The sequence below is a fragment of the Tachysurus vachellii genome, chromosome 18, assembly GCF_030014155.1.
Source record: "Tachysurus vachellii isolate PV-2020 chromosome 18, HZAU_Pvac_v1, whole genome shotgun sequence".
Classification (NCBI taxonomy): domain Eukaryota; kingdom Metazoa; phylum Chordata; class Actinopteri; order Siluriformes; family Bagridae; genus Tachysurus; species Tachysurus vachellii.
This window is the reverse complement of record NC_083477.1, coordinates 13388066-13414602: the sequence shown is the minus strand read 5'-3', so window position 1 is coordinate 13414602 and position 26537 is coordinate 13388066. Positions and strand designations below refer to the sequence as shown.

Below are 26537 nucleotides of genomic sequence, written 5' to 3'. Positions count from 1 at the left end.
AGTAAAGATGGGTATGGGTTAAAGATGGGTTAAAAAAATGTTTATCGAACAAAATCAAATAATTTAATAAAAAAGTGAGAACTGAGTAATTCCAGTGAGTCAAAACACAGCCTCAAATCCAGCTAAGTGAAAAGCCAAGGTCATACACAAAAGCAGTAAGAACCATTGTGGGAAGAAATGTTTAGCAGTCTAGCAGTCTAGTGAAAAGTGTATCATTAGACAGAGGATCCTGGGAACTGGATTTCCCAGAGGGATGGGGCGGTTAGAAATGACACTTACAAGGAAATTGGATTTTCCTACTTTGATTAATGGTAGTGTTCAACGTGAAACATTTGAGGATTTTACATAGGAGGGTTTACCAAGATCTTTGTGGGTGCTAGAAGAAAGCTAATATAGTAATTTATGAATATTGACTGAACCTAGTTATAAAGTCACTGAGGAATCATTTTTTTCTCATCATCGGGGGTCATTTCTTGATTTATTGTAATCAGATGACACATATCCAAAAATATTTGAGTTTTTGTTCTCCTTGGGGAAATTAAAATGGAAACCAATAATATTTTATAGTGCTATTTCCTTAGTTCTCCGAATATGCAGCATACACAGGAATTAAGCACAGGAACCTTCAACGTACATACAACAAAAAATACAACAGCTATGGCATGTTATATATGCGTAAATAACACTTGACTATCAAGTTATAGACTATTGAGGCTACAGAGAACAGTACAAACAAAGGTGTGATAGCTGAACAATGCTCAGAAAAACCCATTTCACCCGTGTTGAATTGCTTTACTCTGCTGTAGTCAATGAGAAATTTCCTTTGCATCATTATTCCCACACCATTAGCCTGTATCTTGAAGTCTGGCACTAAAATAAACAAGAGAGAGCTTTTATGTCTTCTGTGTACACACTGCAACAGCAGGCAGGTTTTGAAGGATTCTTGGAAACTGCCAGCTATTAATAAGATGCTAATTTATTTTACATGTGACAGATGGTGTATCCTATGTGTAAAATGGTGTATAATCATTTCATTTTGATTGTTGGGAATAGGAATGGGTGTTTGGTTTGGAGAGCATGATGTTGACAGTGTCAGAATGCATTAATGGAACAAGCTGTAAATATAACAGAGATATTAAAAACCCAGTTCAAGAGAGAATTGCTGTTTGTTGTAAGGAAGCGGATATGTTTGTTTATGTTAGGAGTGATCCGTGCTTGCCTCTCTTTCAGAATATTAAACCCCCCTCCCATCCCGTCCCATCGCATCCCATCCCACTCCCCGTGAACCACTACAGTGCCAATGGAAGTGTGTCTCCAAACTGTCGCCATGGCAACATCATTGCTCTGAGCGCACTGTTGTCCGCTCCCACACAATGATCGCAAGTTGGGGGGAAACATGCCTTGGCGCTAAATGTGTGACTGGTGTGCTAAATCCTAGTGGCCTTAGCATGACATGTTCAGTCTTGTGTGTTACTGTCTGTGACATTGTAGTCTTCCATCCAGCATTTTTTATGCACAAGTTTTGGCATGAAAATCACATGGAGATAACGTCCACAGAAACAGTGCAGCATAAATCAAATAATTGCGGCAAAACCCCCATAAGAGGATTCACCAATCATTATTGAGAAGTGCATGGCAGATCTGAAGATGGGATTAAAAAATATAATGGAATAAAGACATGGATTGGATTTATCCAGTAAAACATGCTAAGCTGTAAAATTACACCAACATCAAACTGTGCCATGATAGTACCTCAGGTAGCTCTGCTAACTTAAAAGCTTCAGGATCTGCACTTCTTCCTCAGCTCGGTTTGCTGTCTCTGTCGATTTTCACATGTATCATCCAGCATCTCTGTTGGTGTGCTTTGTATTCTCCAGTTTCTTCCCACAAACATGCTGGTAGGTGGATTGGCTATGCTAAATTATATGTGTATAGTGGCCTTAAATGAACTGGGATGATCTCATCCAGGGTTGTTTATGCGCAGTGTTGCTGGGATAAATTTGTAGGTAAATGGTTCATTAACCCTAACTAAAATAGATCTAGTACTAATTATGTAAGATATGTATTGCCCAATAATGTGTAAGAAAAAATATTAGATGAGAACCAGAACATGACACAAACTTGTGTTTTCTCTGTTGTTATGTTGTTAACTGTTGAGGCTGAGCAGACTGATTCTCTCTGCTGCTTGACATTCCTCCAGAGTTTTGCACTTCTCAAGCATATTAAAATGTACATTTGACATAAATCGGGTACCCAAAGCAGTATATTAACATATACTCTGTATACTTGATAATTGGTAATAATTAGAGTAACGCAATTCATATGAGTTTAAAGGTGGATGGTTTAATGTGTGAGGATTGTATTTGTATTTATTTCACTACCTTTTGTAAGATATTGAACAAATCCTACCACAGCGCCTTTGCTAATTTATTTACATTATTTGGCAGACGCCCTTACCCAGAGCAACTTAGATTTTTTTTTACAACCGAGGGTTAAAGGCCTTGCTTAGGGACCCAGCAGTGACAGCCAATTCACAGAGATAGTTACACAATAGCAACTCATTAGGAATAGATTGTCCTACAGAAGACGATCTCTGCAAAGGGTTAGAGTTACCTGAAGGTGCAGTGGGTCGAACTGCCACCTCATCTCAGTTCCAGGGTCCTTGGTTCAATCGTGACTTTTACATGTTCTCCCCATTCTCATGTGGGTTTCCTTCTGGTTCTTGGGTTTCATGTCACTGTCCAAAAACATGCAGATAGGTAGATTGTTGATGTTATATTACCCCTAGATGTGAACAAGGATATGATTGTTTATGCACATGGTGTCCTATGATGGATTGCTGACCAATTGAATTCTCAAACCCTCTGTTCAGTGTTACTGGGACTGGGAACGGCTACTGAGACCAGATCCACCATAACCCTGACCAGAATAAAGTGTTTACGGAAGATAAATAAATGAATGAATGAATTTATCAGATATGCAGACATACAACAGCTTATAAGTCTCAACTTTAAAGTTCATAGGTTGTCCTTCTGAATGAAAAATTCTCAAAAAAAAAAAGAAAAGAAAAGAAAGAAAAAGATGGTAATTTTTTTGGAAGCTACTGTTAATTCTGAGCATCAGTATTAGGGGTGCAGGGACAGGTGGCTCAGGAGCAGGAGGTCTCTGCTGACGCATCACTCGCTGGTTAACTTTTTATAGCACAGATCATGACTGCGACTCTGCAGGTGCTGGCTGTAGGTCAGCTCCGGTATGGTTAGGAAAGAACTGGCACTTCCAAAAATACATTTGGTTTTATAGTGTGTTTCTGTCATCTAGAGGTTAATTGGAGCAGGTGTGTTGCTTGTTTAAACGAATGATGTAGACTGTGTCTCACGAATATTGTACTGCCAGAAGTAGTACGTCTGCTGTTTCTTCATATTACATAAGAAACTTTTTGCCTTATTTTGTTTTAAAAAAGTAGATACTCCTAGATATCTCTGCATTACTGGATAATCATTCTGTGTATATTTATGGAATTACCCGAGCTTCCTCAATGGTCTCGGTGAAGTCCTTTATGCCCTGTATGCAACAAATGCAGAGGTGTTTACGTGAACAAGCACTTCTAGTACATATAAGTACACTTATATACAAATGAGAGAAGTTCTATTTGTTTTATTTTTTTCACAAACAATTCTACACGTTGAAATGCTTTTTACAACTTTAGATCGATTTGCAAACAGTTACCTATTAACCAGCAATGCTACCAGCAATGAGTTCAACTGAAAAAGGTGCACTGTATACACTGTACACTATATTGGTAAAAGTGTGTGGACGTCTAACCATCACACTTATATGTACCCATTCCATGGGCATTAACATGGAGTTAATTCCCTTCTTTTTTTATATAATCACTTCTTGTGAACGTCGGAACTGATTTGTAATTAGAAGTCATGGGGTCCAGTCACCATTCTAAATCATCTCAAAGTGGTTCAGTGGTGTTGAGGTTGGGGCTCTTTATAGGACAATTGAGTTTTTTGTCCATCAACCCTTGCAAACTTTGTCTTTACCATTGTTTCTTTTTTCATGTTGACTGACTTAGACTTTTCCGTGTTGCTTGTCCTGTGCGTGTCTGCCATCCTATTTTGACTGTCTACCTGAGTTAATTATGAAAAATCCGAGTCTGTGAGTGTAAAAAATAGCATAACATCACAAGTGAAGTCATTACTGTCATCACTACAGGACATCCTGTATTATATACAGTATACTGTGCCTTCCCCTTCAATCTTCCCCTCAGTCTTTATTTTCTTTCTCTCTCTCTCTCTCTCTCTCTCTCTCTCTCTCTCTCTCTCTCTCTCTCTCTCTCTCTCTCTCTCTCTCTCTCTCATATTTCAATCTTTTCTATTTAATATCACCATACTCGGTTCTGCTCCTTTGGTATAACATGTTTGTGACTCATAGCTTGGGAAGAAAAATAAGAAAATAAAAAAACTAAAGAATAATAGAAAATAAAAGGGGAACAAGGAAAAGAGGAGGAAGCAAGAGATATGAAGATGCAGCAATAAAGGGGATGTGGAGGTGGGGAATGAAATGAAGTACATGAGAGTGATAGTGGGAGAGAGAAGGTGTAAGTGAGTTAATGGTGTCTGGTGAGAATAGGAGAGGAAAATAAAGATGATTCCAAAGGGGGGGTGGATAATAGGCACCTGATGTTCACTGGCAGTGTGTGTGCTGGAATTTCTGCCAGGAGAAATGAGCATTTCCTGAGGCTCATCATCGGTAATGAGAGATCGAGACAAATATTTGTGTAGGTAGAATAAATTAAGTATTATAAGTATGATAATATGCTATTCTTTTTTTAATGAGTTATTGACCTCATATAAATTAATGTGAAGTAGACAGAAATTAACAGGTCAGGATTCAATTTTTTGATGAATCAGTGTGCAAGAAATTGACAGAAAAATATATCTGTGCCTCTCTCTCTCTCTCTTGCTCTCTCTCTCTGTCTCTCTCTCTCTGTCTCTCTCTCTCTCTGTCTCTCTCTCTCTCTCTCTCTGTCTCTCTCTCTCTCTCTCTGTCTCTCTCTCTCTCTCTCTCTCTCTCTGTCTCTCTCTCTCTCTCTCTCTCTCTCTCTCTCTGTCTCTCTGTCTCTCTCTCTCTCTCTCTCTCTCTCTCTGTCTCTCTCTCTGTCTCTCTGTCTCTCTCTCTGTCTCTCTCTCTCTCTGTCTCTCTCTCTCTCTCTGTCTCTCTCTCTCTCTCTGTCTCTCTCTCTCTCTCTCTCTGTCTCTCTCTCTGTCTCTCTCTGTCTCTCTCTCTCTCTGTCTCTCTCTCTCTCTCTCTGTCTCTCTCTCTCTCTCTCTCTCTCTCTCTCTGTCTCTCTCTCTGTCTCTCTCTCTCTCTCTCTGTCTCTCTCTCTCTCTCTCTCTGTCTCTCTCTCTGTCTCTCTCTCTCTCTCTCTCTCTCTCTCTCTCTCTCTCTCTCTCTCTCTCTCTCTCTCTCTCGATCCTGGCACAACATGGGCTTGTTGTAGGCAACTAAAATAAAGAGAATCCAAACGCTATTTTAAAATGCCAACATTCTAATTAGAGCCTTCCGGAATTCTCCTCGGTTGGTGACTCACACCACGCCGATCACAGTCAGCTCAGCGCTGCGGCCTTCCTCGAAGGCTGCCCTGGCAGGAGTCTCATTTAGTAGCATTTTAAAAGCCAAAGCCATGTGGTTTTCTTCTGCCTCTCTGCAATCGCTGGAGTCATTTTAGAAAATATAGACATTGTAATGACATAAAGACATGCCGTTATGGTTGACTCGGCTATTAATTAGGGTTTATTAACGGATTTAATGGTTTTTTGTTTGTCACAATATTCCCATCAGTACATGAGGTGCATCTTAAAATCACATATTTGTGCGCTATAATAAGCCATTTTGTAGTAAATAAAACTCTATAAAACAACAAGCACCCAAATGATGTATTTCATGCACTCAGTACTAAGTAAAACTTTGCTCATGTGGTACCAGTGCTACCAGGCACTGATGCTGGATGAAAAATAAATAATTAAAAAATAGCCGATGGCAGTCTGGTGGACGAAACATCTTACAAATGCATTTTAAATTTTGGATTATTTTTAAAAAAATTTTTAAAATTTTACTGTATTCTGCTTAAGCTTGCAGCATAGCATTAAATACGTTTGAATGATTTGTTATAGAGCGGAAAACAGCATTAACGCTCCATTTGAGAAGATTCTACAAAATTCATACACTAGACATATAGTGTTTCATACACTAGACATATAGTGTTTGCGCTTAGTGTGTTACAGTATATGCCATTTGGCACACAGCTATGAAACACTAAGAGTTACCACTAGAGTGGTACATCCTGATTGCATCCTGGGATACTGCATCTTTTGAACAGAACTACAGCTACTTTAATACATTTGTCTGATGTATGAAATGCTAGTAACTGCTTATAATTCATTGACTCAAATTGACAAATTCTGCCAAATACAGAGGTGCAGACGTGACAAATGACAAATAACATTCTGAAAGTCAGATTTTTTCTGAAATCTCTGAGCATACATGCTGAGCAGTAGCTACTCAACGTTTTTGTGTAAGAGGATTTCTGGCTAGAGTCCTCGTCGCCCGGTTGTCACCTTGCCAGGGATTGATCTGCATGGTCAGCCAGTGTCTCATGGGATTGTTGTGTGTGAAGCTGCCTGGAGACTGTCATGACTTCTTTTGAACCAATGTTGTGTCAGTCAACTGTATGTTTTGGTCTTTATCAGCAATCAGGTCTGCGCTGAACTCAGAGTTTATGACCCATTAGTTCCTCAGGAGCTCTCGCATGCACTATTATAAACCTAAACATTATTTACATTTACACTATTTAAATGTTTTTACTATTTAAAGGTTCCCTTCTGAGTCTGGTTCCTCTCAAGGTTTCTTCCTCATATCATCTCAGGGAGTTTTTCCTTGCCGCCGTCACCTCCGGCTTGCTCATTAGGGATAGTAATAGATATATAGTGTTTTACATTTTAAGTTAATCTTTTTAAAATTCATTTTACTTCTTTAAAAATGACTTCTTATTATTATTATATATTTATTTCTTTTTCTCTCTCTTCTGTTTCCATACTCCTGTAAAGCTGCTTTGAGACAATGGGAAATTGTTAAAAGCGCTATACAAATAAATTGAATTGAATTGAATTGAATTGAATTTCATTCCAGGTTACACCTGAATAGGTCTCAATGTTAAATGGAAAAACAGACACAGACATTCATGTATGCAGGTAGTGATGCTGCCTTAATGCTCCAGGTTCCTGTTTTCCCTTTACATCAACACTGGTTTCCTTTCACCACATGAAGCATGCCATTAGGTGGATTGGTCACTTTAAATTGTTCCCAGGCAATATATATAACAGCACCCTTAGAAATAACATTTATACAGTACCATTGCCACTTTCCCAGACGTTTGTCATTCCTCTTACTCCTCCAACCCATGAGATTACAGAAAATCAGTTTTACACATACTGTACAGCAGCAGTCCATTACTGTGACAACACAGAACAGTTTTAGAACAGAACAGGTCACATTGCTATTTAATGAAGGCAAAGTGCTGGGTTTAACTTTGCAGACCTTGTTGTATAAAAGACATCTTTTCAACACACTCAACATTTTTACAGCCAAACCACGACTATAGAATATGTGCAGTTAACATCAATAAGAAATTCTGTTTGGTTCCTTGTGGGAGAAGATTGGAAATACCTTTTGCCTTGAAACACTAAGATAATGAAGCAATACGACGGTTGAAGTAAACATATTTATGAAACACTGTTGTTTTTTGTAGAATTCTTTCTTGTAACATCTTTAAGAGTATTTCTGGTGTCAGCTTTGAATTGCTATTGCAATGGTCAGTTTTTTCTCATCAAATATTTGATGGCTTTGGCGGGAAGGACTTTAATTCATTAATTCTTTAATGCTCACGGTTACACAACTCCATGTTATACTGTATACTGTAAAAAGGACATTATTTATAACCACAGTCTCTGGTGTCTCCGAGATGAGGATGAGTTCCATTCTGAGACTGGTTCCTCTCAAGGTTTCTTCCTCATTTTGTCTCAGGGAGTTTTCCTTGCCATTGTTGCCTTAGGTGTGATCAATAGGGAGAAATATAAATGAACATTTTAAACCTTGTCATTTTTATTTTGATGTTTCTCTAAAGCTGCCTTAAGACAATGTTCATTATTAAAAGCACTATACAAATGAATATATTGAACATTTATAGGTAGGTTTTATGTTTTTTTTTACTGTTTTTTTTATTTTATTCAAGAACACGTATTTGGCCTGAATTCTTGTATTTCTTGCCTTGCATATACTGTAAATGATCAAATATTGTCCATTAACAATTGATTCAAAGGGACAACTTATTAAAGTGTATACTGTATAACCAGAAAACCAGTAAGACCTTTAAAATTTGTACACAGTGCTCTAGGTCTGTTTGTTTAGTTATATATAAAGAACATACAGTACAGTATTCCGGTGAATCGACTCAACTGGATCTAACTCAGTAGAATAATTGTAAATGTCATAATCTATAAAGAAATGGAAGATGGAAAGTTCAACCCTGTACCTGCTGATAAAATGGTGCTAATCCTTATTATTTTGCCTCCGTAGGATCCAAGAAGCAAGCACAAATTTAAGATTCATACCTATGGCAGCCCGACCTTCTGCGATCATTGTGGCTCGCTGCTGTATGGACTTATCCACCAGGGGATGAAATGTGACAGTAAGTGTCTTTGAGCCACTATGTGAAACAACTCACACCATATCCAAATCTCTACATCCATGTGCAGTAACATTAAAAAAGCAGCAGTGTGGCTGTGGAAAGCGAAGATATGTGTCTTTGTTTGTGATGGATGTGATCTTCCAGCTCCAGTGTAAAATGCCTGGGTTTCTTATCTACAGACTGCATCCTCCTCTAGCAGGCCCTTTGGGCCATCTTTATTGTCTGCCAGCAGCCATCTGTGTTCAGTTCAGCCATCCATGCATGCTTGTATAAAAAAATACACTTACTGTATTTCAACACAAGTACGAGATCAGCCCAGAGTATCCAGCCATGTAATAGGAAAAATAGAGACATTTATTGATATATTATAAAAAGATACAAGAAACAATGTATGTAGGACATTGATGCCTGTGTCCTAAATGTAGGCATGTTTCATGCCAATATCCTGCGTCAAATTTTCAGACACAGTAGTTTTCGGAATCCCCAGATCGCTGATCTTTGTTGAGTTTAACCTGTACACAATCAACATGCTCAGGTTTTCTGCTTGTTGCAGATCCTTCTAGAGCATTGATCACTTTTAGTAGATTCTCCACCACCTTGGAAGTGTTTTTGCCACACTTTTATTTGTGCTGCACACATTGCATCGTCCCCGAGCATTTTGAATCATCTGAATAATTTCATGGAGGAATGTTTAGGCTTAACGCTGCTCTACTCACAAAGTGATTTTGAATGTGATGGCCACACAGTACACATGCTCGCGCAACAACATCTAGCGCCCCACTGACTAGTACAGTGAAGTCATCATTGTTCACTCATATGCACATCCCAGTCCACTCTCCATGGCTGAAGACTTTGCAGTGTGTACATTTTGTTTATTTTCTCTCTTTCTCTCACTCCCTCTGTGTCTCTTTCTCTCTCTCCCTCAGCATGTGACATGAATGTACATAAGCAGTGTGTGATGAATGTGCCAAGCCTGTGCGGAACAGACCACACCGAGCGCAGAGGACGTATCTTCCTCAAGATTGAGGTCAGCGGAGACAAACTTCACGTGACAGGTGGGCATCCCACAATGCATTTGCAACTGTGTAGTCTCTGGGTGTTTCTGTCAGGAATTGTTCATCAAATCCATATAGAGAGCTGTATAAAGGAAAGCAGTAATCAAGGTTTTAAAACAGTGGCTGTATAATTACAATTTAAACCAGCAACACTAGCAACAATTTTAACCATTTTTAATTATTTAACTGCTGTTTACTGAAGCTGCTCTTAAACAAGAAAAATTACGGTTATGTTTTACATGTTAAAACAGACGTTTCAGTGAAGCTACTTGAATTCAATTGCTTGTTTATATGCACATATATATATATATATATATGTATATATATATATATATATATATATATATATATATATATATATATATATATATATACATATATATATATATATACACATACATATCCCCACTCCTAGGGAGTGTAGAGTACCCAATGCATATTTTTGAGACGTGGGAGGACACCCAGAGACAACTCAATAATTCCGGATGTTTTTCCCTCACATACAGATTGCTGCCTGATTGTTTCTTACTACATGCAAATGATTCCGATTTTGATCGTATTTAATCTTAAACTCCTTTGCTTGGAATTCCACCAGGGTAACATTTTTCCCCTTTTCTTTCAAACAACAGACACCAATTAAAAGGGAGTTTGTGAAAGGGAGGAAGTAAAGGAAACCAATAGTATTATTTAATATTTGATCATGAGTTTTCCCACTTTTTTTCTAACTCCCTTCATCTTAAATCAGAAATCAGCCAGGTGAAATCCCCCATATGGCCATTTTGTCTGATTCATGTGGCTGAGAGGATCTTTGCACTATATTAGACTCACTCTTGCAGTCTTTACCATCTGTTTAAAGGCCTCTTATCTCAAATCACTACTGCAGAAACATAACATTCAATTCTATGAGCACTGATACAGTCACTGAAACAGATTTCCACCTGCCTTTTTATGACTGAGCTTGAGGACACACTTGGGCAGATGGGTATGTTGTTCTGTGTTGCACATAAACCACTTGGTGTACTGTAAATAAACCACAACTTACATACAGTAAATGACTGAATCTCCAGTCATTATAACTCCGGCTTAGCTGAATTACGTCAACTGGACTTCGACTTTTTAGGTCGAAATGTTCATTACTCGTCCAAGAAGCTTCTTCAGTCTGAGGGAAGTTGGCAGGATTCCACAAATTTTTATCCTCCAGGATCAAATATCCTCCCCTGCCTTGTTAGGGGAACAGTGGAGAAGGTGAGAGTAGAGGAGTGTCATCGAGAGCAAGGAGAGTCATTAAGATGTAACAACCCCAGATCCTTGACTCTGGGGGATGCAAATTTATTAAATCCTGCTAACTTCTTTCAGCCTGAAGAAACTGCTCGGCTGAGTAGTGAAACATCTCACCCTGACAGGAAAGAAATCCAGTTTGACATAACTCAAGCTGCAGTTAACCTCACCTGCAAGATTGAGAATCTTCACATACATGCAGACTTACAAAAATCCCTGCATTTTTTGCTAACATCTGTGCACTTGGGGAACTGGTAGCCTAGTAGATAAGGTCTTGGTTACAACCGATTGAAAGGTTGCAAGTTTGTTTCCCTGGACCACCAAGCTACCAGCACTGTTAGTTGCTCAGGGCAATTTTCACCATTTATCAGGGTTCCCACGCGTCCTGGAAAACATGGAAATCCTGGAAAATTAATGACCAATGTTCCAGTCCTGGAAAACACATGGAAAATGAGAGAAAACATAAATTGTCCTGGAAAAAATCTTGTTGTCCTGGAAAATGATTATTTTTAAATGTTCTTGATCATTTAAAGAACGGTTTACAACTGGTTGAAACAATTAACGTTAGTAAATCTTGTGTTGGCGGTTTCAGGTGCTAGGAATGGTTTAAGTGCTCGAATGTTTTCAGCAAATGGTGACGGGTAAGCAGGTTATATTAACCTTGTTAATCTGAATATCATGTGCTAGGGGAATGCACAGCAAACTAAAGCATGTATGACGACATTGGCCTGAGAAAGGAAAGGGTATTAATACAGTATGTGCGGTCTTTTTATTTTATAAATGTTGAAATTTCATTCACATGACAAATTGTCTTTAAAAGTATAGTTAAGTAATAGCCATAAAGTGTATGTTGTTTTTAAGACTTCTGGAGAGAAGAACATATTACTTTAGGCCGTGAATCTGTGAGCCTTGTCTTTTTTTGCTAAATTTGTCCTGGAAAAGTCCTGGAAAATGATCTCTCAAAAAGAGTGGGAACCCTGTTTATATTTATCAAATCACCTGCATGTTCTACTTCAGGCCACCAAAGTTTCCAGCTTTTGTTTGTGAGGAAGTAAAAAAGTGTCTTAGACCAGGCTATTTCAGTAATGTCTAATCAGTCTTGTATATTGCCAAACACCGATCAGACATAGTATTAAGAGCACTGACGTGAAGTGAATATTACTGACTATCTTGTTACAGTGGCACCTGTGGGGTATATTGACAGAGGACTTTTTAGGGCATGCTTCCAGAGGTTTTGTGGATCTCATAACTCTAAAGGACAGAGCTGTTTTGGTGGCACAACAAGAGAACTACACAATATTAGTGTTAATATTCTGGGATGGCAGACATTGTCTTAGTTGTAATTATAACAATAATCAAATTTGGTTTAATTTAGAAATATCGCTTTCAAATTCATTATTTATCAGCTTAATAAATAGCAATAAATTCAAGACATTATTCATCATATTATGGTTTAGTATTAAATCCTTATGACCCGTACTGTAACTGGAGTCTCTATCGGTCTCTGGGTTAGACACCAATTTTACTTCACACATATTAATCTCCTAATAATCACCTTTCACTTTGTACTAATCTACTGTCTTAAAACAAAACTACAAAAGATGCTGAATTACATTTAACTGTACCAAACTGTCTTGTCTGTTTTATTGTTGTGTAACCGTTACCATAGAAACGGCTCCTTTTTTAGATTTCGGAGATGAAATCATCTCTAATCATCTTGCAATTAGCATACTTCTGACATGAGGTGAAAGAGGATTAATACATGTATATTTGTGTATAGTGTTTATATCTGAGTGGTATAAAGCACTATATCTCAGTAGTCAAAGCTTCTGCTTTTGAGGGCTTTAGCTTACAATGGAACACATGTTGAAGCTCCCACAAGCATCAGGAGCATTCTCTCACTCACCCACTCTTTCTCTCTCTCTCTTAGTCTTTCTCTGATATTGGTTGCCAGATGCTCAGCCCACTGGCTTGTCTTATATTGCATGGCAGTACCCACTAGGGTCACTATGGGGCCATATTCAGACCTAGCAATCCTCCTCAGGTAGCGTTCGTCATCCTGTTAAAAATGCTGTTCATTCTCGGGAAAGTGGATGATCTTTGAGTTCAGAGCTCTGAGTCAACTGATTTACTCTGCTGAGCCAAGAGTCTGGAGGCATAACTGCTCTACACACAGCAAACAAAGTAGAGAGATTAGATTTCTGGAGCCAAACACAAGATAATGATACACACTTAGTGGCATCATATGGACAAGTTTGATATATTTTTCCTGTGTTTCAACAGCATTGGTGCTGGAAAATCACTAGGATGAGTCTGTGATGAACATGGGAATCCTCCATGACTTTCTCTGCTCTGGTAGTAAATACTGGAAATGATCCTGTGTATTTGAGTGTCTTATGTTTGCCAGTTGAATAATAATACTGGAATTGGTCAGTTTGTTTTCAGATAATTTAGCCGTCCTTCCTTTTTTTTGCATGGCCATAATCAAAAATGTCATGTTTGCAGCATAATTGGTAGAATCCATGTTAATGCGCCATGGAAATGCACTCATTTTGTTTTTGTCTAAAACAGAAAATAAGATATGACAAATTGTATTTTTTTTGTTTGAAATTTCTGAATTATCTCTTTTATAATAACTCATACATATTCTGCTATAGTGGTAAAGAAAGTTATGATTATACTTTTATAGTGGTAAAGAAATTCATAACTGTACTTTTATACTGGTATAGGAAATCATAAGCATACTGGTATAAAAACATCATAAATGTAAAGGTATACTTTTCATTCATTCATTCATTCATTCATTCATTCATTCATTCATTCATTCATTTTCTACCACTTATCCGAACTTCTCGGGTCACGGGGAGCCTGTGCCTATCATTGGGCATCAAGGCAGGATACACCCTGGACAGAGTGCCAACCCATCGCAGGGCAAGGTATACTTGTATAAAAAATTATAACTGTACTGGTGTACTGGTATATTAAATCATAAGTGTACTGGTATACTGGTATAAAAAACATCATAAGTGTATTGCTATAGTGGTATAATAAATCATAACTGTACTGGTGTACTGGTATAGTAAATCATAAGTATACTGGTATACTGGTATAAAAAACATCATAAGTGTATTGCTATACTGGTATAATAAATCATAACTGTACTGGTGTACTGGTATAGTAAATCATAAGTGTACTGGTATACTGGTATAAAAAACAACATAAGTGTATTGCTATGCTGGTATAATAAATCATAACTGTACTGGTGTACTGGTATAGTAAATCATAAGTGTACTGGTATACTGGTATAAAAAACAACATAAGTGTATTGCTATACTGGTATATTAAATCATAACTGTACTGGTCAAATTAAGTCAAATTTAACTATACTAGTTACCGTTTGGTAGACTTTGAAAGCTACACTGAAAGCTGTGTCAGCTCTGTTCCCAAAGAATATAAGTAAAATGTGCTATGATTACAGACAGGCAAGAAGAAGCAGTGGTGTATAAGTGAGATTTTTATAATGCAACACTTCAGGAGTGTTTAAAATAAGCCAACAGGCTGAAATTGGTTTTATTTAATCATCAGGAGATAAGGAAGACATTGAGAAATTACAGGTATTTAGTTTAGATATTGTATCAAAGAGCAAAGCCTTTATTTCGCTCTTAATTTATCTGTTACTGTCACAGGCCCCACACAGGCTGTGTTTTTAAGCTCATTTATATCATCTCATCTTTATGAGATATACGCTCATTTTCCTACGTTTCTGTAGTGTTTTCCGGCCCTCGTTTTTGCCTGTTCGCTATATTTTTGGATAAATCTAACCTTCACCTTGTTTGACCTGTGCTTGCTTTACACCTTTAAACTGCTTTAAACTACATTCTAAGATGCCGACTTGGACACTCGCTGTGTTTGTGTATGTGTTCCATTACTTTTGAACATATCTGGTTTTTGCCTGTTTTTATTAATTGTCTGATTGTTGAAATTTTTACATTCCCTGTTTTGTGTTTTTCTGTCTCTTTGCATGCACCTTAATAAATCACGCTCTGCTCTTGCATCCTTTCTCTGTGAGTCTGCTTTGTGACACTAACATACCTGTAAATAATTCAGGTAGTGGATGTAAACAAGCTGACTTATAATTCTCTTTTCATATTCTTTGCTATTATGAGACATTAGAAATCGTTCTGTCAAACAAAGAATATAATGGGCAACTAACATTAAATAAAGAGCTAAGCCCACTGTAAATAATTTTCTTCCTCAGTAGTGTGTAAGACTTTGAAACATGCAGTTTTCTGTTACAGTTCCTTTTGAAAGAAAGATGTTGGTCTCCCCCTTTTGGTTTTGAAGATCACTGCAAGGATTTTGTGTAACCTACTTTAAGTAGGCTGTTATGATGTGCTTGTTACACCTGCTTCGTTTGTTTCTAAACTACTTCATACTTTAAATACCTTAAAGCATTAACTGTTTTATATTATTTGTACTTTTTAGTCAATATTTTAAGTGATTCAAATCTTAATCCTGACCATTTACATTTACATTTCTTATTTATTCCTGAATATTGAGATAGAGATAGTGTTGAACATGTCTTGCTACTCATCTAAGGGCATAATCATTACATTATCCAAGCCAAAAGAAGAGATATAATAGGTATAATATACCTAGTTCCCATAAAGGATCTGATCATGAGAGTTAGGCCTTTCAACCTCAAATGGCAAATTTCCATTACACGTTCTGACAGGATACTTAATTGCCCATCGGTTGGCCTCCCTGTGTCCTACCTAGTTTCTAACCAAATGTCAGTAATAATTTACGCCCTTCAGTTCACCAGCATGAAGCATCTCCCTTGACTATGAGTGATAAATTTCCATTATCACCACAGTATTAACCTAGTGAGCTGCACAAATCAACCATGACACTTACAACGGAGCAAGGTAGCTTCCTGCTGCTGATGTACTGCCATGCTTTCTTTGGTGTTTTTTAATCCTTAGGCTAATATACATTAAATTGACACATTTTCATGTAGAAAAACTCTTCAGGAAATTGTAAATTATTTATAGAATACAACATATGTATATTACATACAGTATACATACACTATTGAAACCTGACCTGAAGGAAAAGCCAAAATATTTACAGTATTATTTAAGGTGACATAGAAGATGCACAACCTGGCTCAGACATAGCTTAAGATCTATGATGATATGTGGTACCGAACACTTGGGGGACAGGATTCTTAACAGGATTCTTGCGCTTGGCCTCAATTTCCAAAGCTGCGATTTGTGAAGAAAATAATTCCACTGTGCTGTAGTGTATATGTGGCAATAATAATCGTCTTCTTCTTTTTCTTCTTCTTCTTCCTCTTCTTCTTCTTCTTCTTCTTCTTCTTCATATAAGCCTAATAATTACAACATACATAAATAAATATAAATATATAAAAACATATAAATATAATGCTATTAATTATAATAAAACAATCTTTCAAGCTATTTCAATAAGTATGGTATAAATATGGTGAATGATGAAAATAAAAATGTAAAGTAATAGATCTAATTTAAAAGAAAGAAAATCATCTTTGCGTTCAGGTTCAGAAGCAGTCAGTTGGTCATCATAGAATTCATCTGTGTGCTGTCTGATACAAGGTCACTTTTTTCCTTCATCATATTTGCTTCGTACTGAATGGAATGAGGTGTGTGTGCGTACGTGCGTGCTTATGTGTGTGTATGCTTTGGGTCATCTCATTAACACTCTGTAGATCAAACCATTCGGTCAGAAATGTAGGCACACACACGCACTCACTGACATGCACACACACACACACACACACACACACACACACACACACACACACACACACACAATGCTTCTACAATCTCTCAAGCGGCCATTGCTTTTGTCAGTTTGTTTGATCATTGCTATCTGCTTGTGTCTGCAATGCTTCCAGTTCTGGGAATTATAGTTATTGTGATTGCAACATTACAACAATGTCAGAACCTCTTATACTGTTTTATATGAAGGTTTGGAATCTGTTTTTTAGATTTGTTAATTTAATGTGTGTTATTTTTTTCATCCTGCCACCTAGTCATTTATACCATGGTCAATATTTAGTTGTGCACGGCTGTGTTTTTTTTTCTAATTTATACTTGTTGATTAGAACTACAACCCATGATTTATATTAACAGTGGCAAAAAGTTTACATTTATTGCATCTGTCAGACACCATTATCCAGAGCAACTGAGCAATCATTTTTTATGCAACTGAGCAATGAAGGTTACGGGCCTTGTTCAGGGGCCCAGCGTTGGCAGCTTGGTGGGACCTGGGATTTGAACTTGCAACTGTAACTGGAGCACTCACTTTCCCATTAACACCTCAACCACTATGCTACCACATGCATGAGTTTAAGTTAAACCAACACTCAGTTAATCAAGGAGAAATGCAGTGCATAATTGATCATTGAAAATATTTTTTCCACAGCAGTCTAATTAGCTAAGGGGCTACTTATACTTTTCAGTATACTTCTGCAGTTAGTGCTAATATACTATGCTAATTGCTAACTTTCCATGAAATGGTGCTAAACCTAGAAGGTAGCTAGGATGAAGTGGCAGCATTATCTTAGTCTGTGGAACCAAGAAGAAGTGACAGAAATAGCGGACATACTGTAAATATTAACATATCTTGATATTAGCATTAGTCTTTTATTTACTTTAGAAAGCATTTGAATTTTAGAGTTGGAGTTTGCTGATGAAGACATTTAATTGTCCACTGATAAGAATTTGTTTATTTTGTATCAGTCAGCCACTGAGTATCAGTATGTGCAGAACATGCATACTGTACAAATACTCAAGTATGTTTAATAGCATTTGAGCTACTGAGCAAGTGCTAACTAAATGTTACATAAATGCAGCTTAATTGTTGAAAAGAACACAAAGAGACTAAGAATAAAACACGACCTACATAAGAACAAAAATGAATATTAATATCCTTGGTATTGGAACTTTATCTCTATTTCTGTTTTGTTCACGCTCAGTCGGTGAGGCAAGAAACCTGATTCCCATGGACCCTAATGGCCTCTCAGACCCATACGTGAAGCTTAAACTGATACCTGACCCTAAGAACGAAACTAAACAGAAGACACGGACCATTCGCTCTTCTCTCAATCCCACATGGAATGAGTCCTTCTCCTTGTGAGTCTGATGTTTAGTTTTCAATGTTGGAACACTGACAAAAATTATAAAATGTTGATCCTGGTTTATATATCTATTATATTGTGTGTGTGTGTGTGTGTGTGTGTGTGTGTGTGTGTGTGTGTGTGTGTGTTTAGTAAGCTAAAGGCCACAGATAAAGAACGCCGACTGTCAGTAGAGGTGTGGGACTGGGACAGAACCACCAGGAATGATTTCATGGGGTCCATGTCATTTGGTGTCTCAGAACTGTTCAAGGCACCACTCTGTGGCTGGTAAGTTTACTTTTCCATGTGTATGATCTCACTCATTCTATTCTTCTGTGTTATCTTTGTGTGCTCAAGTTAAGACTCCAGGACCGGCAAAGGAAGCCACTATTGAACCCCTTAGCAAAGCGCTCTTTATATTCTTTGTTGAGTTGAATGAAAGCATCTCCAAGCTTGGGGATTTGTTTCACACCTCCGCCCTGTGTATGTGGAGATTGCATGTTCTCCGCCCTGTTTCAGGGGTTTTCTCCTTCAGTCCCATACCTTCTGCTAAACTCCTGGATCCTCATGACCAAGATAGGGATGGATGGATGGATGGATGGATGGATGGATGGATGGATGGATGGATGGATGGATGGATGGATGGATAATAAAACTACCACCTGCAATCTATAATAGATCAGCAGATCAGCTCTGTTCATCCATCAGCCTCCACTTGTGTCTCCACTGAAACTCAAACACCACAATGCTTTCACAGGTCCAATGGGTAGTATTTATTTTATCAGTTCACATAATAATTCTCATCACTTCTCTTACTTCTCGAACCAGCATTTGTGTGTTTCATCTGTAGATCTGATGCTCATACCTTGTGACATTTGATTAGGGCTCCTAAATAAAATCGGTCAACTGAATCATGGAATCCTGAATAATGAACATATTAACAGGTGTATTTAAACTTTGAAGGTCAGTACCTCTTCAGAACTGGAGATGTTTGGATATAAAATTAACAGAATAGAGCAAATATGGCATCTATTGCTAAATTTACTGTATACCAGTAATCAAAATGCAGTTCAATTACATAAAACTAAATGCCAACTTGGCATGAGTCAGATTATGTTTCATCATCTACATCATCTTTTGTGTACTTTGTCAATAATAATAATAATAATAATAATAATAATAATAATAATAATAATATACTCAAACCTTGAATGTTGTGAGTATTTAATAATAACACATAGCAAATGTTAGCTAAATACAGAGATAACTAGCATTGACATGATTAACATATATACTGTAGCCTACTATATTACATATTAGGTTTTTAATCTACAACACTTTAGTTATCTCTTTTCTTAGTTAATACAATGTTTAACTTGATTACAACATGAATCATCATTGATAAACCTAGTAATTAACCGTGCAGTCTAAATCAATTAAATGGTAAATATTCTATTCGAGCAACATTAGCTATTTGTTTCAGTGGATTTTTTGTTGTGGTTGCATGTTTGTGTGCCAGTTCACAGTAAGCTTATTCAAATAAGTATTATGTTATTTTAATTGCATCACTGACCCTATAGAGAAGTTGTGTAAGATTTTTCACTTTTATTGGACTTAATCATCTAAAGGAATATTTAAGCTCCTAGTCTCTCATGGGCCTTGACTAGGACTAGGTTGCCATGACGACAGGAAGTGCAAAGAGGGGTTTAACTCTGCAAGTCATTATAAAAACAAGCCCCGCTTATCTCTGCAGCTTTTATACAAGATTGCTTATAAGCCAAAAGTCTGCAACCTGGATATCTAGCAACAAGATATAATAATGAGATAAAAAAAAAAAAAATAACATCTTGGTGATGAATCTCTAAAGCTTTAATAAAAATACTTCTTTCCCGTAATTAACCTGCCAAGTATTGAACCTTATATTGATAAAAGCATTTGCCTAATTCCTTAAGTCTCTCAATCATTTCATTTATTATATTTCAGGTAATATTATTATTAATTTTTCCAGCAACCGTTTTTTTTTATTTATGATCTACCCATAAGGTTGTCCATGCTCAAAGTTCTTCTCACATTTTATCTTTACTCCAGTTACTTACAGAATTTCTTCAAAGAATTTAATTCTTATTTCCAAGCTGATGTTTTATTGTCAAACCACATTACCACAAATCTGACTTGCTTTGTTTCAGCAAAATTGCTGTAATTATTTCCAAACGTCTGGTCTTTGCTAGATGAATATGTGATAATATTGAAAGAGCAGAACGGAGTGTTATAACCATTCACCATCTCATGATAGATTGAGCTTGAATGCCAATGATGCCTTAACTTCTTTTGTGTAAGACTGCTTTGTTACTACTGCATGGTTTAGTTTTGTTGTACACACTGAAACATCTGTATAACATCTCTGAAGCATTCATGTTTTCAGTTTTCACTAGAAGAAGCCACTTTTTCTACAGTAAGATTGTAAAGATTATTCTCCCTGTTGTGAGTATGTGTTCTTTTTTTTTCCAAAGTCCAAACCACTTAGCCACCATTTTTAATCCTTTACATCTAGATTGTCTGAATCTTCCCTTATAGTCAGTATGTTTGTTGAAACTATTCAGGTTGGAGGAAATCTTGTATTGAATTTAGATTAATTTGAACCCCATTAGGCACGGTGGCTTAGTGGTTAGCACATTTGCCTCACACCTCCAGGGTTGGGGGTTCGATTCCCGCCTCCTCCTTGTGTGTGTGGAGTTTGCATGTTCTCCTCAGGGGTTTCCTCCGGGTACTCCGGTTTCCTCCCCCGGTCCAAAGACATGCATGGTAGGTTGATCTCTGAAAAATTGTCCGTAGTGTGTGATTGCGTGAGTGAATGAGAGTGTGTGTGTGCCCTGCGATGGGTTGGCACTCCATCCAGGGTGTATCCTGCCTTGATGCCCGATGACGCCTGAGATAGGCACAGGCTCCCCGTGACCCGAGTAGTTCGGATAAGTGGTAGAAAATGAGTGAGAGTGAGTGAGTGAACCCCATTAAGCCACTTTAAGCAATGTTGGTGTTCTAATCTACAACAGCAGTATACTTGCTTTCAGCATGAGTGTGGAGATGCTGAGATCAATTTACACACTGAAATGCAAACCAGGCTAAGGTTATTTTACTCCATCCAAAGCCTCAGGTTCTGCTGTTTATCTCAGTATAGCTTAGGAGATACAAAGCTTTAATGCATCAGGCTTTAATACACCACTGCTTAAAGTCCTTATCTTTTTTAATGACCCGGTGCTGGTATAACAACTCAAAGAGAACACTTTAGTCTAATAATGTGCTCTTATGAAGGGCCTAAGTCAAGTGTGTGCTTGTGGGGTTTCTGTGGGGCACAAGGTTTGTGTGTATGTGTGTGTACGTGTTAATACACACCATGTGTCAGTAGAAAAGAGTGAGAGAGAAAGAGAGAGAAAGAGAGAGAGAGAGAGAGAGAGAGAGAGAGAGAGCTTGGAGTTCACATTAACCTCAAGGTGAATGCAGTAGCAGGTAAACAGTTTTTAATTAATGGCCCTACCATGTCAGTGGTACATACATATACATATAACAGCAGTATAATAGCAATTGTGCAAAGCATTTCATCTTAACTTACCTCTCTTTACAAAACAAATATTAAAGGTGCTTTATAATTACACACCGGCTAGTATTGTTCAGAAACTGAGCCACATGCTGTTATAATGAATAATAAGCTTATAATATAATAGTCACCTTAAGCTTGCTCATTAGGGATAGACACAAATAAATTTAAATATAAATCTAATATTAGTCTTAAACTCTTAAGTACTACTATATTTCTTATGTTCTGTAAAGCTGCTTTGAGACAATTTCCATTGATAAAAGCTCTATAAAAATAAAATAAAAATAAATTGAATAATTATGCTCCATAAAAAATAAGAATATACTGTGCATCAAGTTATGCATACTGTATGTTGGACTGAAGCAACTGATCCAGGGTGAAATTCTAGGTCCATAAGATTCATATCTATATATAACTAAGTCAGTTAGAATACAGTATTTTCTACCATTTGTCTTTATTTACTTATCCATTGAACAAGATTTGTAAATGCATTTTAAACTAATGTTCTGTTCTCTCTCTCTCTCTCTCTCTCTCTCTCTCTCTCTCTCTCTCTCTCTCTCTCTCTCTCTCTCTCTCTCTCTCTCTCTCTCTCTCTCTCTCTCTCTCTCTCTCACACTCTCTCTCTCACTCACACACACACACACACACACACACACACACACAGGTACAAGCTACTGAACCAGGAGGAAGGTGAATACTACAATGTGCCGATTCCAGAGGTGGATGATATTAACTTTGAACTCAGGCAGAAGTTTGAGGTGAGAGAATCTTTACTTCAAAATAAATAAGTCTTTAATGCTAATATCATTAGCAGGGATTAGGCATATGATCTTTTCACAGTTCTTTTCACATAATGTATATTTCAATTGGTTAAAGTTATATAAATACAAAACAGGATTGTTCTTGGTTTCCTGTACTCACCAGTCTCAACTGTTAAAAAAAAAGTCAGGTAGAAAAAGTGTTATAGAAAATCTTTTCTATCTAAACCATGACTAAAAGTCAGTTAACAGAGAGTTTGGAAGTTTTTATACATTCTGTATTTTATTATAATTACTGGTTGAAATAAGCAGTGCTTCATTTACCTTTTATTCTTCATTATTTTCCCATGACAGTGTGTCTTGAATTGTTTTTTTCAGACAAACTGATCTTAATACAGCAGCATGGATGCATTTATATAACATTTCCAGCATTATCCAGAGAAACTTACATTTTCTATCTCATTTTTATACAACTGAGCAATTGAGGGTTAAGGGCCTTGCTCAGAGGCCCAGCAGTGGCAGCTTGGTGGACGTGGGATTCGAACTCACAGCCTTCCGATTGGTGGTCCAGCACCTTAACCATTAAGCTACCACATCCCACAGTAAATCTCTGTAAAATTTCTAATAAACATATAACAGATCCACTACTGGAGGTGCAGTAGAATTCATATGCAGGAGTTAATTAAACAAATCCAGGGCAAAAACAATGCAAACGTAAATCAGAAAGTCGTGAACAGTTTCCAAATAAATCCAAAACACAGAGACAAAACCATAATCCAAAAGAAGTAGAAACAGTCAGGCACTTGACACAGAGAAATGCTAATGAACAGGGAAAGGCTTGTTATGCAGGAGAACTGACAATACTTCACTACATGGTTAAAGTGAGCATCACATCTTCAATAATCTTCATAATAACACAGTTACATAGGTACACCTAATCTAGTACATGTATTCATTTGACGTATGCTTTAAAAAAAAAACTTATTCGGCTAGCTCTGCTAGTTTACAATGATACAGGCAAATCCACTACTGAAGTCACTGACACTGAAAGACTGCAATGAATCAACGCAAGTTAGTCGTGCTTGTTGTGGCGGCTCAGTGGTTAGTGTGTTGTTACACATCAGAAGTCGTGTTCAAATCTCCTCACTGATCATGTCTTTGAGCAAGAACCTTAACCTTCATCTGAGCTCTAAGTTGCTTTTTCTAATCAGCATCAACCTAATGATCAAGTGTATAGGATTATGTGTTATTTTTTTCTATGTAAAATATTAGAATTCATTGGAAATATGTTTCACAGTTGGTTACTGGAAATGTTCCAGTACTTTTAGCATCTAAAATTTATAGCAGGTTTTCTAGAGTGCAACTTCGAGGGACCGTTAATAAACTTTTTTTTTTTTTTTTAATGTCATAATCTGTTTTCCTGCAGATGCCAGATTGCTTATCTACTTCTTAGGTCACCATGGCAACTGTAAAATTGGGCAGTTTGTTGCCGCAGGCATTGGCACAGTCGAGGGCTCCGGTGCCAGTGTGACCTTAGTGGTCACTGCACATACACACATGGTGTTGGCATTAGTCAGTGAGTGTACCTGAAGAGTTTTACTGTTACAACATGGTGCTACGTATTACTCTACTCTATTATCCTCAGTTCAACAAAAGCTGTCATAAATTTAAAGCACCCTATTTCCTGAAAGCTGTAGTGAATTTTAGTAACGTGGATACTCGGGGAACAAGCTGACTACATGATTGTAATTTGAAACACGAGCAAAAAAAAAAAAACAGGAGAAATGAGTAATGATTTTCATATAGTCGAGGAATGAAACACTTTCTATACAATGATGTCCAAAAGTCTGAGATTATATACTGTACACCACATCTTTGTGCCATTAAAGGAGACAACATAAGAACAGCTCCAAAATTATTGGCACCCTTGCGAATAATTTTCTACAGAATCTTTTAAAATTAAAGCACTGAGTTAAATCCCTGAGTTAATGCTTGCTGATACACCGAGAGCATGTCTCAGTGAACAATCACTCCACATCCTCAAGCATCCTAGGTTAAATATCTGTAGCTCTGTTTCATTTGACTTAGAACAGGAACAGGGAATACAGTATATTACTGTACGCAGCAGATTTTGAAAATGCACCAAGCCCACTTTGTGTGTTGGACAAAGCAGACGGAGCGCTTTGCTATTAACAGTGTAACAGAATCAAGGTTGGTTTGCCTAAGATGCCTTGTTTACAAAACGATCCACATAATCTAGTTCACCAATAAAACAATTAGGCTATAACCGATCACCAATTCTTTTTTTCATCTTGCATTCGCCAGTGTATGACGAGGTGCTTTTATCCTGTACTCAAACATCCCAGAGGAAATTGTAATATCTGCACTACTGCAGATGCTTTTTTCCCCAGTGTTAATACTCAGTTTCCGTGCTGAATGTGGCATCGACGTCCCTGAGGTGCCAGCACATCACTGAATACACTCGCATTACCATGGAAACAAGACCTGGTAAAGGATGTGTTAGCAACTTGTTGACAGATGAAGCCCAGCCTAATTTTTTTTTTAAATGTCATCAACTGCACAGCATTTATCATACATCTGTCACCAACAAACTATCTCTTACATGCTGTATGAATTGGATTTGTTTTCTGCATCTTCCAACTAAAATAAATAAATAAATTAATTAACCTCAGCCCTGAAGATGTTCTGCTGTGTTCAACTGAAATGCCAGTTCATTTGGAAAGAGGAAATGTCCTGAAAGAGGATCTGTGTGGTAAAATGTTATATCCCATGCCCCAGTGCTCTATTAAAGGACAAAAATATTTATATCACAACTTGGGAACAGTAATATTAATAAAGCAGTACCCTGCAAATATTCAGGAATTTAAATGAAGTTAAAAAAAAAATTACAAAAGTTAAATATATTCCTATCCTATTACTTATAGACCGGATTTTTTTCTTTTTTTATACATTTAAATAAATTATAGCAAACAATAAAGTAAACATTTTTTGACAATGGCAGTCACCCAATAGATTGCAATATAGAGCAAAGGATATAGAAAGTTAACACAAGTTCCAATTTCCATTCTAATCACTTGATTTTCAATGCATCCAGATACATAATAGACCTGTATGTTGTATAATGAATACAGTTCTGTATTTTCATATACAGTGTATACAAAATGGTCAAATTAAATGCACAATATCAGGAAACAACTGAAAAAAAGCTGTCATTTTAAGTTCGTATGTAAACGTGATGTTACATCTTTTGAAAATAATCAAAAACCAACTGCTTTAAGCACTACAGATAATATGTACAGACACGATGTACACTGCAGCCAAAAGGAATAAATAAACACTACTTGCTCCTTGTTTCTTTATCATTTTATTTATTTATTTATTTATTTATTTATTTATTTATTTATATCTGCCAGACTTTATTTCGGTGTAAGCACTCAGAGGGTACAAATGCTTGTTCATGTTGCATTTTGACAACCACATGATGTCCTCAGTCCTACATTACTATTACTAAAATAAAATGCACAGGTCACGTCACTGGGTGTTGCTAAAAGACGGTGTATAAAAGACTCAATAACACTGGATGTGTTTCTGTAGGGTTAAAGGACATGCAGCAAATACATCAATTCTATCCTAACAAGTGTTTTAATCTACAAGAGCTCTGAGATCTGAGACATCTCTGTTATACGCAGAGATATAGGATATGCAAAAATATGTAGTGTTGTGGGGTTTTTATTAGTAAGTAAATCAGTTCATTTGTTTTTTCTACTGAAGCCATGAAGACACATTGAAACATTTAGATTTTTTTAGGTCATACTTTTTCATATCATAAAATATGTCAGGATTGTGCTTCCTATAGCCGTATAGGAAAATGTTTATAATACTATATACAGTATATCGGTATACAGTAAGGTGTTCA

General features: G+C 37.0%; 1 protein-coding gene across 2 annotated transcripts in view; it reads left to right on the top strand.

The window, feature by feature from the left end:
* Nucleotides 1-26537, top strand: part of prkcab (protein kinase C, alpha, b) — a 132749-nt gene that overhangs the window by 83664 nt on the left and 22548 nt on the right. For both annotated transcript variants that reach the window (XM_060891964.1, XM_060891965.1), the window contains exons 4-8: nt 8644-8755; nt 9682-9810; nt 18110-18266; nt 18404-18538; nt 22507-22600. In XM_060891964.1, coding sequence (XP_060747947.1) covers nt 8644-8755; nt 9682-9810; nt 18110-18266; nt 18404-18538; nt 22507-22600 — 627 coding nt within the window. The remainder of the gene's footprint in view (nt 1-8643; nt 8756-9681; nt 9811-18109; nt 18267-18403; nt 18539-22506; nt 22601-26537) is intronic.